Source organism: Zeus faber (genome assembly GCF_960531495.2).
Source record: "Zeus faber genome assembly, chromosome: 5".
Lineage (NCBI taxonomy): Eukaryota > Metazoa > Chordata > Actinopteri > Zeiformes > Zeidae > Zeus > Zeus faber.
Genome location: NC_137192.1, coordinates 6,576,490 through 6,592,616, shown reverse-complemented (window position 1 = coordinate 6,592,616; position 16,127 = coordinate 6,576,490). Strand labels below are relative to the sequence as shown.

Sequence of the window (16,127 nt, the reverse complement as noted above, 5' to 3'; positions counted from 1 at the left end):
GCGTGCAACGCAGGAGCTCGTCTCTGCAGCAGGGAGCGCCCGATCATTGACGGGCAGCCATCACTCAGCAATACACAGGTCATTAGCCGCAGACTGAGCCCGGCCTCCGAAGAACATTAGGTTCTCCCCCGCAAGCCAGCCGGCTCCCTCCCTTCATTACGCATTCTGAGGCACAGCACCCCAGTCGGGAGCCCAGGCGTGGATAAATGGCCCAAATTAAACTTAATGGCTTGAGTGACAGGTTGAACAGCATTAGCCTTGGCTGACTGCGGAGAAGAGCGCTGGTCTGGAGATTCCAGTTTGGTGTCATATCTCAATTCATCGCCATTGTTTTTTTTTTTCTCTGGTTTGTTGTGTTTAAAGGAAAGTGTGTGTGTGTGTGTGTGTGCGCATGCGTGTGTGTGCGCATGCGTGTGTGTGTGGGTATACACACTTGTTTGTTTTTTTGTCTAGTTTCACCTGGCATTTCGTGCCTGTGTATTTTGACTAAGAATTGTGTAGTTGGTACACAAAATGTGTGCAGGTTGGCAGGTCACACACACACGCACACACACACGCACACACACACGCACACACATACACACCCACATACATACATATAACTGACAGATGGATGTGGACACAAGTGCTAATGAAGTAGAAACTGGCCCTTAGTGCTCCCTCCCATGTCAGGGCCAGCGCACTGACAGGCCACAGCTGTCCACTGGAGGTCTGTATTCACGCAGCGGGTTTGGCTAAATGGACCTGACAGCTCAGTTTCTCTCTTGCTCACTCTCTACCTGTGGCACTTTGTTATGGCTGAATTTAGGCATAAATGGCAATCTTTGACCTTCTAACCAAATGAGATATCTTGATTGTATAAGGCTGTTGCTGTGCAAGCGAGGGCTACGGTTTAAAGTCTCTCCTGCGACCCTTTTGATATGGTACTGGGTTCTCAGCAGATCCACCCATCTCTAACAATTCAAGGTCGTCCTTTGGTCTCATTGGTGATTTGAAGATCTTTGGGGTTTGTACAAACGCTTAAATACGTACAGCTTTCAGGTTAGCGTATTTGAGATTACAAATGTGCTTACATTGCTTTGAGGCATGCTTGGATCTATTTATATAATGGTGAGAAAAGAGAGTGACAAATTAATAACCATATGTTAGTGATGATTAGGTGCTGGTAAAAGGTGTTATTACGCAGACTCAATGGGACCGTGGAAGTGCTTGAAATTCAAATTCAATTTTTTCAACCTTAGGGATATTTGAGAGATCCTCATCTCTCACCTCTAGGGTGTAATGGTGAGCACCCAATGGCACCAGAACCAGTCCCCCCCCCCTCAGACACACACACTTTGGCCTTCCAACTCGTACTTTCAGGGCATGAATCTTTGAGCTCTGCGTCTGTTAGGATCTTAACAATCTTTTAGGGAGAGTACAATTAGTTTCTTGGCACATTGCACTCAATCCCTTACAGCACTTGTGAGAAATGTTGGTTTGTAGCCAAATGTGCCATATCATCTTCCAATAAAGTCATTCACTGCTGTAAACAAGTATTTATGCTTGGTGCAACACTGTTGTATTTCTCTGGACTGGCCCACTGTCAAAGGTGAGAAACTGGCTGTGCATTCTTTTTGTTTATACATTAATACATATTTTTCAGTAAATTTAATGAGTATTGTACATCTGAACAAATGAAAAATAATTATTTGCATAACATTTGGTAAAAAATGGTTTGGTCAAACTATGGATTTTTATGAACCTCACCCCCCACCACCACCACCAACCCACCACAAAACAACCTTCAGCCTGAAAACATGGCTAAATAGAGTGCTGCAGGAATGAGTCCTAAAACCCAGCAATAAGTTAACAATTTTGCACTTCCGCTTCCCTCGTCCCGAAGTCAATGGATTTTTTGAATGAAATAAGGTCTGTGCTCACAAGCTTAAGAGATCTTCACGTTTTGTTCTACAATATAAAATATGTCAGTAAATACTCCACTCGTGAATTTTGAAGCTTTTATGTGTCTTAAAAAAGGCAGATGCTAACAAGTGGCTAAATGAGACTCCAGAGGTTGTCTGAGACATTAAGCGTCATCACGCATAACACGGAAAGTATCTACTCACTAGTCCGCATTTACAGCCTCTAGTTATGTTCATACTCACGCTCTTGCAAAGAATTGCTCTTGCAATTCTAACTCAAACTGTGGCCTCAAACCTACAAAAATACGTCATCCCTGCAGCACTCTGACATTGGCCGATGAAAAGCGAAACAAAAATAAAGAGCACTAAATGTGACTTTGCCATCAGCCAGTGCTCTCCACGAAGGGCCAAGAGCTTCGCTTTGTACCTAAGGATTTGACATTTAAAACCTAATCCTTTATTCCTTAATCCTGACTTTTCTTCAAGGAAAGCTCATCAAACGTGGCCCTGTAACACCTCTAGATCACAATGACCCGGGAAGCGAACATTTGCAGCATCTGGCATCGGGGCAACACGACAAAGGCGATGCGACATGAAAATGTGCATGTGCAGCACTTTGATCAATTTGCTGAATTTTTGTCTGGCACATGATCATTCCTGGTGGAAAACTGGTCACTACACGTCCCCCTAGACCATACCACTTGTAAAGTTTTTCCTTTGGGACTAAGTCTAGCTTGTGTTAAACTGTTGTTTGTAGACCTCAGCTCAGCCTTTAACGCTCTACAGCCTTATGTTATCCTGCGAGCACTGCAGCAGATTAATGTTAACCCCTTCACTATTAAGTGGTACTACTCATTTCTGACCAACGCACCCAACAGATCAGGGTGAACAGGACCCTATCTGAACCCCTGACCATCAGTGACCATCAACTAATGCCCCCCAGGGGTGTGTTAGTTCCCCAGTCCTGTTCACCTTGTACACCAATGAATGTATATTTAGCATTGCTCACAATTACATGATAAATATTTCTGACGACACAGCTATCCTGGGTCTCATGTCCGACACATCAGATACAGTTGTATACAAATATAAGACTCAGGACTTTGTCCAGTAGTGCGACAAACACTTCCTCACCCTCAACATTAAGAAAACAGAGGAAATGGTGTTTGTTTCCAAGTCCATTGGAGACCACTCACCAGTGGTTATCCATGACCAGAACATATCCCAGGTTGACTCTTATAGATTCAAGGGCATACACTTTGACACCAAATTGACATGGAATGTTGAGGTAGAAAATGTCTGCAATGGGGTCCAAATACGGCTACACTTCCTTCGTAGGCTGAGGCTCTTTGGTGTCAACCGGAAAGTGTTGCTTCTCCACTACCATGCCGTAGCTGAGAGCATCCTGTGGTATGGCTGATTTAGCAACCTCAGTGTACAACTGAAAGCGCAGATTACCCGGCTAACACAGAGAGCCATGGGAATCAGGTAGCAGCCCATATTCCAGGCTGTCTTTAATGAAACAATCATTATAAAATTTCAGACCCCACCCATGTCCTCCACCCTACCAGCTACCAGAACCAGCTTCTTCCCTCAAGTCTCCCAATGCAGACTCAACAGCTTTTAGCTTTTAACTCCTTTGTCCCCGTGTCCCTAAATGGCAAGCTAGCCAGAGGCCAACCCCTGTAACACTGCTTTTAATTTAAACTGTGCACATGTAAAGTTTATGTTGACTCAATGTTGATGAGGCTGCTTTACTCTTACTGCACATATTATGTACACCATTATGATGACTACAGGTGTGTTGTACGACGGGCAGTGTGCAATTTGTTGGTTGATGGCAGTCTGTGCATGTACTGTATGTATTGTGTCTGTGTGTGTACAGCTGTGCATGTGTATGGGTGACTGTCTGTGTCTGTAACACATGTATGCACTTATTTATTTGTATTTTTTATTTGTATTTTTAACAGCAGCTATTTTATATTGTTCAAATGGTAGAGAGTAACGAGGCTACACACTTGAATTAATGAACAAAAAATATACACCAATCAGCCACAACATTAAAACCACCTGCCTAGTATTGTGTAGCCGCCAAAACAGCTCTGACCCCTCGAGGCATGGACTCCATGTGTCCTATTGTATCTGGCACCAAGACATCAGCAGTAGATCCTTTAAGTCCTGTAAGTTGCGAGGTGGGGCCCCCATGGATCTGGCCTGTTGTTCCAGCACATCCCACAGATGCTCAGTCAGAATGCAATCTAGGGAATTTGGAGGCCAAGTAAACACCTTAAACTCTTTGTCAAGTGGGGCAGGGTGCATTATCCTGTTGAAAGAGGCCACTGCCATCAGGGAATACCGTTGCCATGGTAGTTGGTCGGCATCAATGTTTAGGTAGATTGTACGCCTCAAAGTAACATCCACATGAATCTCAGGAACATTGCCCATTGCCTTCTTCCCAGAGTGCATCCTGGTGCCATATCTTCCTCAGGTAAACAACGCACACACCGGCCATCCCCATGATGTAAAAGAAAGCGTGATTCATCAGAGCAGGCCACCTTCTTCCATTGCTCCATGGTCCAGTTCTGACGTTCATGTGCCCATATTAGGTGTTTTCGTGGTGGACAGGGGTCAGCATGGGCACTCTGACCAGTCTGTGGCTACTCAGCCCCATACGCAGCAAGCTGTGATGCACTGTGTTCTGACACCTTTCTATCATAGCAGCATTAACTTTTTCGGCAATTTGTGCTACAATAGCTGTTCTGTGGGATTGAGCCAGACAGGCTAGACTGCGCTCCACAGGCGCACCAATGAGCCTTGGGTCCCCATCACCCTGTCACCGGTTGACCGGTTGGCCTTCCTTGGACCACCTGCCACTGCATACCGGGAACACCCCACAAGACCTGCCGTTTTGGAGATGCTCTGACCCAGTTGTCCAGCCATCACAATTTGGCTCTTGTCAAAGTCGCTCAGATCCTTACGGTTGCCCATTTTGTCCTGCTTCCAACACATCAACTTCAGGAAATGACTGTTCACTTGCTGCCTAATATATCCCACCCCTTGACAGGTGCCATTGTATCAATGTTATTCACTTCCCCTGTCAGTGGTTTTAATGTTGTGGCTGATCGGTGTGTATATAGACAAGGATAGCCAGACAACAGCATCCCCATCCGTAGCCTTCATGTACTTGCTCCCACACTGCCTTCCCACTGCTGGAATTAGGTCAAAAGGTTTAAATCTCGGATGATTTCCACCCCTCGTGCCCTGCCCAGTAATGCCCAGCAAGAGCAGATCAGCACAGAGTCAGCAGTGACCCAACCTCGATCTTTGTTTGTCTAACCCCCACTGACGGGAAAGCACGCGGTACGATGTAACGATGGCCCTATACTCATCAGAGGAGAAAGGATCCTTTCTCCGCTCCTTTCTCCTTCAGAGGAAAGTGTTCAGACGGTGTCCTGTTGCAGAAAGCCCCAGAAAGTCACATGATTCAATTTTTTTTCCACGAGCCTCACAGCGAACAGTTTAAAATGTCCCTGTATATCAACATATGTACATTACACGTCACATGGCAAGGTGTCTTCCTTGATGTTACTCCTTTTTAAGAAATTTACTTGGAAAATCTCCAGAGTTCATCAACACCATGAAACCTCATGGAGCATATTGTTTTGTAGGAATCGATGCTCTGGCATAATGTCAATGTTCTCTTTCCGCACTGACTAGATTGGCGAGAACTGAGCTTTTCATCAATCTCCATCAAATTCGTTGCTCCGCTGCAGAGGGAGACAGCTGGATGTAGGCCACTGGGCTGCTCAGTGTCTCCCCAGCACCTCCCCTTTAAGTCCCAGGGGAACCGTGTGTGTGTGTGTGTGTGTGTGTCTGTGTGTCTGTGTGTCTGTGTGTCTGTGTGTCTGTGTGTGTGTGTGTGTCTGTGTGTGTGTGTGTGTGTGTGTGTGTGTGTGTGTGTGTGCCCATGTAGTCTCGACACTATTAACGATGGTGCACATACAGATTAGCCAACGTGTAAATAGATTTGCAAATGTGTACTTACATTTGCAAGGGTAACAATCCATCGACCAAATATGTAGGTTGAAAAGCTTTTTTCAATTACACTTGCAAACGCCCCTATTTCGTTTGTTTGTCGGTTCTGAGGCTGTCTTGCTGACGTTCAGATCTGTAATTACCATTAGTGGGCCGAGCATTTCAGAAAGGGGCACAAGCAATTGCTCGTACCTAGGTTTGGGTAACGACCGACCCGATATGAAATGGGCCCCGGACTAAATCATTAAAGACTGTAGTGTCGATAAGCGGTTACCGTTACTGGTATTGTTAACAGAATTGGAGAAATAAAGAAAATTGATTTTCGATTTTTGAGGCTATATAACCCGTTTCTAACTTGCAATAAGATTAAGATATTCGTCTAAGAAGCATTTTTGCTATCATCGAAAGAGAACTCTCCTCCCAAATGATCGAAGATCGAAGACCCATCTCTCTCTCTCTCTCTCTCTTCATCGCTGGAGATATGTGCAAGGGGGGCTGGGCCGGCACCCGTTCCTTCTGCCTGGCTCTCACACACGCACCGATCACCCCCCTCTCCATGCGTAATGCGCAGAATATAAAGCAGTGTTAATTGTGCTCTTAATTTGTTTTAGTTTTTCTCTTAAAAATAAAAAATAACTTATAAGGGTACCTTTAAAGTAACGGATTAATAAGCAGAATCGGTAAAGAGTAGTTGTACTGTTTAAATCCTAGTAATACCATCCCCACACAGTTTTTATTTATTTTATTTGGAGGAACAGGGCCAACAATCAGGGCGCAGGGAGAGCTGTGTCTGTATCCGGATGTGGATGATTCCCCTTATTTATAATTTCTCATTAAATGTTTTCCCTGTGCATTTTCCTAAGCTTCTATCTGTTTTATCCTGTTATTGTAATGCACACTATTGTAATGACTTACATAAAAAACGACTGCTCGACTTGAAGAATCTCAATCGACTGATGGGTTTCCAACTGATGATTCAACTCGTTGACGTTCAGGGTGCAGCCCTGCCACCTAGTCTGTCAGTCCAAAGCCAGGCCCCATTCGCTCAGATAGAGGGATTCAGTGGAGTTTGTCATGGCCTTGTAGGAGGAGTCTATAGCCCCTTTCACACATAGTTCCTGGTAAATTACCAAGATAACTTTTTTGGCACCGCTAGTGAGGCGTACGCATTAGACATTAGGCTTGGGCAGATTGACGATTAAATCATCAATCGGGAGTCGGTGGAGTCGATCGCAATTGACATTAATGACGAGCGGGTTATTTATTTTGTTATCTGCCAGGAAAGTTCAGAGCATTGAAACGGTGTTAGTGCAGTTCGCCATGTTCTGAAACTGATCCCTCAGAGCGGAAGCGGAGAGGGATGGAGAGGCGGTGGAGAAACAAAGCTGATTGGATATCATAGATTGACCAGACTGACGGGAAAAAATAAAAATTATAATTATGATTCAGACACATTTTTCTTAATTCTGACTGACACTTGACCAGTTGAATTTATTTAATTAATAAGGTGGAAGTATTATTTTGGATGTATTAGATCCATATCATAGGTGAAGGAAATAACACTGGCTTTTTGGGCCAACTCCCATGCAAATATTAAATCAATAGGTTTTCCGATGTTAGACAATAGCAATATAAAGCTGTTAATTCAAGCCATTGAATCTTTACGTGGGCCAATAAAATTCTGTTCAGATTGCATTTCTTTATTACATCATGTAATACTCTAGCCTTTCTTTTTTCCCAATTAGGCGTTCGCGTTCTTCCTAGTTTTCCATGATCAAATATCTAAATTGAATACTCTGCATTCCTTTTCTTGGCATGCCCGTATCTTCCTTCCGTAGCTTTAATTAGCGCTAAGTGATGTTTCTGAAATCGATGTAGATCGCGCTGCAACTTGCCAACGCTATCTTGAGCAAGCACCACTTCTCTCCAGCAAGGTTAGAGATATGGCCCCCAGGCGTGTGTGTGTGTGTGTGTGTGTGTGTGTGTGTGTGTGTGTGTGTGTGTGTGTGTGTGTGTGTGTGTGTGTGTGTGTGTGTGTGTGTGTGTGTGTGTGTGTGTGTGTGTGTGTGTGTGTGTGTGTGTGCGCGCGCGCGACTTCAAAAAACAGTTGGCATACCTGTGGCTGCACTTGCGCTGTAGTCAACTGTGTGTGTGTGTGTTCGTGCGCGTGCGCGTGCAGCTGTGCTGGCAGCAGACTCAGGTAGTGTCTGCAGGGAGCGGTGACGTAATGCAGACAGAATCTCTCCCAGCAGAGCCAAAGTCCCACTGCAGCCAGGAGGATCACTTTCAAGCAGCGGAGTGTGTGTGTGTGTGTATGTGTGTGTGTGTGTGTGTGTGTGTGTGTGTGTGTGTGTGTGTGTGTGTGTGTGTGTGTGTGTGTGTGTGTGTGTGTGTGTGTGTGTGTGTGTGTGTGTGTGTGTCCACACACAACTGCTTTCGTTTCGTATGCAGCTGTGTGGGTATGTGCCTCACGCTACAGCCGCACAGCCAATGTTGCACATCACGTGCAGCGTATTTTGGCTCTCCTTTGTTCAAGTGGAGAGAATAATTGCTTTCAGCTGTTTTTGTAAGCTGCCGGGGGGAAGAAAAGCTGAATTCAAGTAGGTCTCCGCAGACATTCAGCGTGTGTTCTTTTTTCTCCCCCCCTTTCCATCCCTGAAAGACACAGATCTCACAAATGGGATTGAAGTGTTTCTATCTCTCTTCTGGGTTTGCCGTGGTTGTCCGTCGAGTAGATGTCTCTTTCAAATTGCAACGTGTTGTAAATTGGAACAAAGGAGTTTCCAAGAGACGGTTGCAAACTTCCATGTCACGCGCTTCTTGCGTGTATACTTTTTTATATGTATGTCTATGTATTTTTGAGTTATTGTACTTAACTTGTGTAATCGAAAGTCCATTTTAAGGGACTTTCTACATTTACTCCACTGTGTTTCAATGCAAATTTTGTTTAACTCTGTCAACTGTAACACCTGCAAGCACTGTGTAATTTTTCCAAAAAGGTTTTTCACAAAAGCGCTACAGTCGCTCACTGATTTACTTTTCCTCAACAGCTGAAGGTTTTCTGAAACCCCTTTGTCCCGTAATTATAAACGCCAACCCAAAACCGCCTGCCAATCTACTCAAACCTCTAATCTCATTAAGCCAAATCCAACCATCTACTCAAAAACCATTGCTGTCTTTCCGCATAATTAAACTTATCATTAAAGTGCCATGGAATGCACAGATACTACTGCATAGCATTCCAATCTGGTGAGAACTGTTCAAAACACGAAACCGAATTCGAGGTATAAGTAACTTTTCCTCATTGGGTACCCTTGATATGAAGTACTTCTACTTCAGAAGGTTGTTGAATGGGAGAAGTTTCTTCTTATGGTAGTTGGACTTCTTTTTATCGATATGGCCGTGAGTACCTTTTTGGGGGTTGCTGGTTGACCGGATGGTGTTTCCGCTGCAGCCGTGTCCTTCACCGACGACGACAAGGACCAGCTGAGGCGATTCTCCAACCGCTCGTACCTCCTGGACAAAGCTTCCCGCCGGCACGCCTGGCTGGGCCTAGCGGACATCCTGCTGGCCTACGCGTATGAAGTGCGCTTCACCGAGGGGGAACACACCGTGAGTGCACCGTCTCCTCATATCCCTCTCAAGGCCGCCCTTTTCCCCCAGAGCCTTACGAGCAGCTACAGTCGGTGTTCACAGAACGAATGTCGGGTGCTGTATGTAGCGGAGGACGCTGAAGAAATGGCAGCGCTATGAGTAAAGGTGGGGGGGGGGGTCCAATAAGACTGGACTACAGCTGTCAGAGTTATTATGCAATCACCTGATCGCAACTATTTGAGCTGACCATGATCATTTTATAAAAGAGTCTGGTATGTTTCCAGGCAAGAGAAGAATGGGGGAGAATTTGAGTCAATGCCAGAAATGTTGCAAAAAATAGAACATTTCCATCAGTTGGGTTGAGGCTAATTAACTGCCTATCCAAATTGTTATGTTCCAATAGAGCAAAAGGGGTTAAAATAAATCACTACTCTGATACAATTTAATTATATTCTTTCAATTCCTGAATTAATTTGAAAATTGTAATATCCGTGATCTTTGTTTTGAAAGTTATGCAGCTATTTTGTTTTTTAATTAAGTCATACCATAGTGACATATAAATAAAAACATTGTAACTGTGTAACACACGCAAGACACTATACTGAAAAAGTTAGAAGCAATTGTCATGATATATAAAATGTCAATATATTGATATTAAATAGTATAATTAATATTGCATTGCGTTGTATTGTGACCCTTTGTATCAAAATTGAATCGAATCTTGCAATCCTGCCCAGCACCCACGGCTAGTCTTCCTAGGGAGGATGTGTGTCGCAAATGTTTGATCTAATCACCAAATGCAATTTCATGATCGAGACAGCCCTAAACTGGGTTGCCAGTGTCTAATAATAAATGTAAAATGATCATTCATAGCAGGGTTCTGTACACTCCCTGCCCTGTTTCCAGTAAATATGAGATCCCTAAGAAGCTGTATGTGTTGGGACGTGTCTTCTTGTGGAAGCTGAAGTACAGGGGTTCTCTCCCTGCAGGTCGAATCACCGTGGACCATCAGGAAACTGAGCGGAACGCTCTGCTGGCTTGAGGTCGGTGTTTATATCTAAGAGTGGCAATTTGTGTGTGTGTCTGTGTGTCTGTGTGTGTGTGTGTCTGTGTGTCTGTGTGTCTGTGTGTGTGTGTGTTGAAGTGGCAGATCACCTGAGGCCTGTGAAATGGTACAGGTGCGTGTGTGTGTGTGCAGCTCCTCTTACACCGCATGAAGCAGTACCTTTTAATCCCCTGATTTGGCCCATTAAACCTGACAGCTGGGGAAGGAGAACAATGGAGTGGTGGGGGGTGGGGGGGGGTCTCGCTGTCTGAGACCTTGACCGCAAAGGGGGAAGGGCCCCGATAACGGGGGAGGTGTAAATGACAGACTCCACCTGTCTTGCTCGGGGAGAGCCTTCATCATCCGCTCACTCAGTCTGTCAGTGTGTTAAGCTGTGCCCCCCCCCCCCACACACACGCTCACACACACTCATACACACCGTTTTTCTACAACCCAGTGTCCGACCACTCTCTCCCCCTCTCTCCCTTTCCCCTTTCCGACACACAAACATACACACCTCCACCTTCTTCTAGTGTATTTACTCCTCCTCTGTCAGCTGTGTTGGTGTTTGAGTAACACACACACACACACACACACACACACACACACACACACACACACCCACCCATACAGCATTGCACTATATTAACACTCTTTCTAAACAAGCCCCAGGGAGTGACTGATGCCCCTACTCCCCCTCCACCGTCAACCCTCCTCCCTCCCAGTACCACCCCCCAACACACAACTGCAAGCTCCTAACACATTTCCACCAAGCGCTGAAGTATGTTGAAAATTTCTCTCTTAAAAGTGTTTTAAAAACTCAAACCCTGTGTGTGTTCAGACCTACAGCTCCCTGCACGAGGTCCTGGTGTCGTTCGCTCGGCGAGTTCTGTGCTACCCGCTCCACAGACACTTCAACTTGGTCTCGGCGGCTGTCCGTGACACCGCTCTCATTTTGCAGTCGGGTGAGTCTTGACCTCCTCCACACACCCACACACACACTCACCCAACCACACACAGACAAACATGACCCGCTGAACTTTTACCCCTACAGACTCTTAATGGCCATCTAGCCACACACCCACACATTGACAAGTTGGTAGGCTGACCGCCGAGGCACCGGAAGCCTCTGTTCGGAACCTCCATTGGCTCCAATTAGCCGTAATGGATTGATTTATTTTGTCCTCCAACCCCGGTAAGTTTGTTTCCACACCATTGTTGGTACGACGGAAATTAGTCTTTTTGTTTTTATTTTATTTATTCTCATTTGTAGCCAGATAGCATCCCCAGCCTCTAAAGGGCAGGCAGCGGGACCGTTTGTAGCTGGTTTATTCATCCATCTGCGAGGCGCTGCGGAGACTGATGAAAAGGCAGGGTGCGCTCCAGTGCACTCTGTCCCGCAGGGGAGAAAAAAAAGAAACAGAAGCAGTATATGTTCTGTGCCAAGCAATCTTCTGTCTGGAGCGCAGGGCTTCTCATCGTGAAAGTGTAACATCCCTCTAACGCCACACGCTCTGGCCTGCATCCCAAGGGAGAGGGGGGGGGGTGGAGAGGGAGAGAGGGGGGAGGGAGAGAGAGAGGGGGGGAGAGAGAGAGAGAGAGATTAGTAGTGAACGGAATGCCCGGAGTAATCTTTAAATCAAGCCCCCCTCTCCCCCAGACAGGAACCCCTGCAGTCTAAACACAGTCGGGCTGCGCGAGGGCCTAGATTATCCAGCTTGTGATGATTTGGAAACGCTTTTGTAAATGACAGCAAATTAAAGGGCCTTCTAAGCTCCAGATTAGCATTTCCGCGCCTCATTAGGTCGGGAGATAAATTGATCGGGGGTTGCGGCAGAGGAGGAGGCGGGGAGATGGTGGTCGAGAAAGCAAACCCTCATAGCATACTTAACTCATTTCCCCAACAGATTAACACCCTTCACCTGCCATAACAAGGCTTTTTCTCCGAGGCCGTCTGACAGCTGATGGAGCCGCACAGCCTCCGCCTAGCGTTGTTGAAAGGGCAACTGACAATGCCGAAATCCACGCACACGGACAGTGGCGTGGGGTGACGTTTACTCGTTTCAATCTATTGTGGAGAGCCGACATTCCTGTGAGGTAGTTTTGTCGAAAGCGGAAGTCCACTGAAAAAGTCAAGTCATTGGGTCGCATTAAAGATTAGCTTAAATCTGGAAAATCTATATTCCTCAGGTGTTGTTTCTTAGGTGTGAGGTGTGAAGATGCACATTTAAGTTGAGAAAATGTCCAAAAGATTTACGTCCAACAAATGAAGGCAAGTTTATTTTATTTATTTTTTGTCAATTCAATGACTCTAATCCAATGAGAGCAAATTGGTATTTTCCCCTTAATGAGCCTTAATGTTATGCTGATTCTGAAAGCGCACGTTTCCTCCCAGCGTCGCCACACACGCAAATGAATTTGTCAGGACAAGGCGTATGGAAGTTCATGCTCTGATTTTTCTCCTTTTTTTTTTTCTAAATGGCACTTCATTTGAGCGGCGAGGGCAAACACTCCCAGGTATTAGGAAAACAAACCCGCTAATGGCGGCGCACAGGTTAAGGCTTCGGAGGAAATGTTATCCGGGGGTAAATATTTGAACAGCCCTCTAGCAACCCGACCGGCCGTCTCAAGGCGCCCTTGTAGCTGCCCGCTAAGGTCCAGACAGAGGCGCGGGAGGCTTTTGGACAGGGACGTCCTGGGAGTTCCGCAGCGAGACAAGTCGAATCAGCTCCCTGAGCCATAACAGCTACAGAGGCAGAGCCTGGGATTAGTTTCTAGCCTGATTTAATGTGCACCGGGAGCTTTGGAAACGATTGGCAGCGGGAAAGAGAAGAAAGACGAGTTATTACTAATGGGCGTAGCGGCTTTGAGGAGTCTGCCACGTCAGTACTAGGTTCCGTGTCGGTCGGTGCCTTTCCACTAGCTGCAACCTGTCATCGCCAGTGATGGAAAATTGCAGGGTCCACCCTCCCAGGGTCCACCGCCGGCCCCTGAAAGAAAACGACACCAACTACCCCAATTCTGCTCCCAGATCGAACAGGGAACTTTCATCCTCCAGAAGAACTGTCAGCGTGCCGTACAAAATGCTGTTGCACTGTGCCGTTGTGCCTTGGTGCCGTGGTTCTGACTTCAACGGTTTTAAAAGAAAACTCTGGAAACCTAATTTTTTTGATCATTAAGAGTAGGTCTGTTGCGATAATTACTAGATCGACTTATCGTACGATATATGGACATGACCTCAATGGTCTTTCTGACCTCGATAATTGCCCGTTGTGTTTACACGCGTGTTTGTTTAAAAAAAGTGACGCCGCTACTCCAAGTACCAACGTGACAAAACCTAAATAGTACCTCGACGACAGAAGAATCCTCTGAAAATGCGATCTCCTCTTTATCTTTTGGAGTTCTCACAGTGACCAGGATTATAGTCCCTGGCTGAGTTTTATCTACGCTAGAATCTACAGTGGACTCTAGCGCTGCCACTGTGCAAATGCTGCGTTCAATTTTAGGATCAAAAGGACCTGCTGCTTTGTGCTGCTCATAACATCAATCTGTTTTTGTATCCATAACTACTCTACTTATATTTGAACTTATGGAAAAAAATATTTGGAAATGGCTTTGAACAAAAGTGCCAGCTAAATGACGTAATGTGGCCCAAATGTTGTACGTTTCAAAGTAAATAAAAACACATTATGGTAGGAATTATGTGTCAGAATTCACAAATACATATAATGTAAACCATATTACAAATGAACGTGACCAAGCTGAAGTAAGGGAGGAAAAACTATGCTGAGACACGTTTTCCTGTCACGTCTGGTCGCGCTGCTTCTGTCCTCTTGTCTGCTCTCTGTGTCAGGGTTTCACCGTGAGCGGGGCTCAGGCAGCTCCTCCACACACACACACACACACACACACACACACACACACACACACACACACACACACACACACACACACACACACACACACACACACACACACACACACACACACACACACACACAGAGACGGTGAACCAGGTAAAGGTAACATCTGATCCAATCCATTTTATTTATTTATATGGTTGTGTGTTTTTGTTTCATTTATGTTTTACTTATTTAGGATATTTTAATATTTTTCTCACATAACGTCTTCAGTAGTCTTCAGAATTAAAAGTTCATTGCTATTTTAAAAGGGTGTACTTGTATTATTTTGCCATTATATTATTATTATATCATTAAAGCAGTGGCAAAAACGGTCTTAAAATTACCATATTGTTTATCACAATTATTTCTGGGACAATATATCGCCCTACAAAATGAGTTTTCGTGACAGGCCTAATTGGGAGCCAACCTGAGTCCTCTATCCACCCATCCATCTGTCTGTCCATCACATAGGGCTCAACATTAAAGTCCATTCCGAGATTTGTTTCTAAACACATTATACATGTTAGAAAGTAATTGCTCAAAACATGTTAAAAAGACAGAACTATGTAGTACTGAATTAGGCCGCTAAACTGTTTTTATGGGCCTGATTTTTTTTTGGACTAGTTCCTACCTGGCATAGCCCCTCCCCCAACACTATATAAGAGTCTCGCTCAATCGCAACAAGTTGCTCCAGCCTACACTAGTTTGCTTTCTAGCTCTGGCACCTTCATCCCTGAAATGCATCTTCCCTGGATGCCAGAATGTACATAACAGCTCCTTATTTACATTTCCGTTCCGTACTGAGCGTGGTGGCTCCGTGCGTTCCCGGTTAGCGGGGCACTGTCCCGGCTTCCCCTCTGAGTGGGGTTCTCCCCGGGGTCACAAGCACAAGGAGCCGGAGAGCGGGGCAGCGGGGCCCGTGCACGGAGCCGCATGGAGCTGGGGGAGCCACCACGCTCCCCGTAACAAATACCCTGTTTTCCTATGTTCTATTTTTAACTTCCAAACAAAATCAAAACAACCAAAAACAGCCCATTATAGGGTTTCTGATTTTGGATTTGTACATGTATATATTGGATTAGTGGTGTTTGACACTTGAGAGAGACTGCTCCTCTCCTGTGATTGGGCGCGGTTTCAGCGCCTTCAGCGGACACGCCCCAGCGTCTCAGCGCAGAGAGAACTGCCTTTTTTTTTTTTTCACGATTTTGACACCTAATTTTACACACTTGCCTTTTTTTTTAATGATTCAAATTTGGCTGGGTGTTTAATAACACAATTTTCTGTGGTACGACAAACACATTATTGTTGCTTTACAGGGACTTTTGAGTGTTTGAGGCTTTTTAAAATTTACCTTTCACTTGTCCAGGCACAAAAGTCACTTGTCCGGGGGGAAAATGACAATAATTTACTTTTTACTTGTTTGCAAATGCACAATTCAGATGAGCAAACAGTTGAAAGCATCCAAATGTGTACAGTACATACAGTATAAATGATTCAATTTATGACTTTTGTTTAAGTGGCTCTATGTAACCTTTTACCTCAAATAATTTTCATTTTCATTTAGATTGTATATAACAATAGGCAATTGTTGAGTGATACCAATGAATGTTCAGCTAAGCCCCAAGGTGACTTGCTTTCGCAATTTTA

The 16,127-nt window shown here is 45.1% G+C and overlaps 1 protein-coding gene across 2 annotated transcripts in view; it reads left to right on the top strand.

Annotated features, from left to right (window-relative positions):
- shq1 (SHQ1, H/ACA ribonucleoprotein assembly factor) overlaps positions 1-16,127 on the top strand; it is a 43,299-nt gene that overhangs the window by 7,806 nt on the left and 19,366 nt on the right. For both annotated transcript variants that reach the window (XM_080000519.1, XM_080000518.1), the window contains 3 exons: positions 9,394-9,551; positions 10,523-10,576; positions 11,420-11,543. In XM_080000519.1, coding sequence (XP_079856645.1) covers positions 9,394-9,551; positions 10,523-10,576; positions 11,420-11,543 — 336 coding nt within the window. The remainder of the gene's footprint in view (positions 1-9,393; positions 9,552-10,522; positions 10,577-11,419; positions 11,544-16,127) is intronic.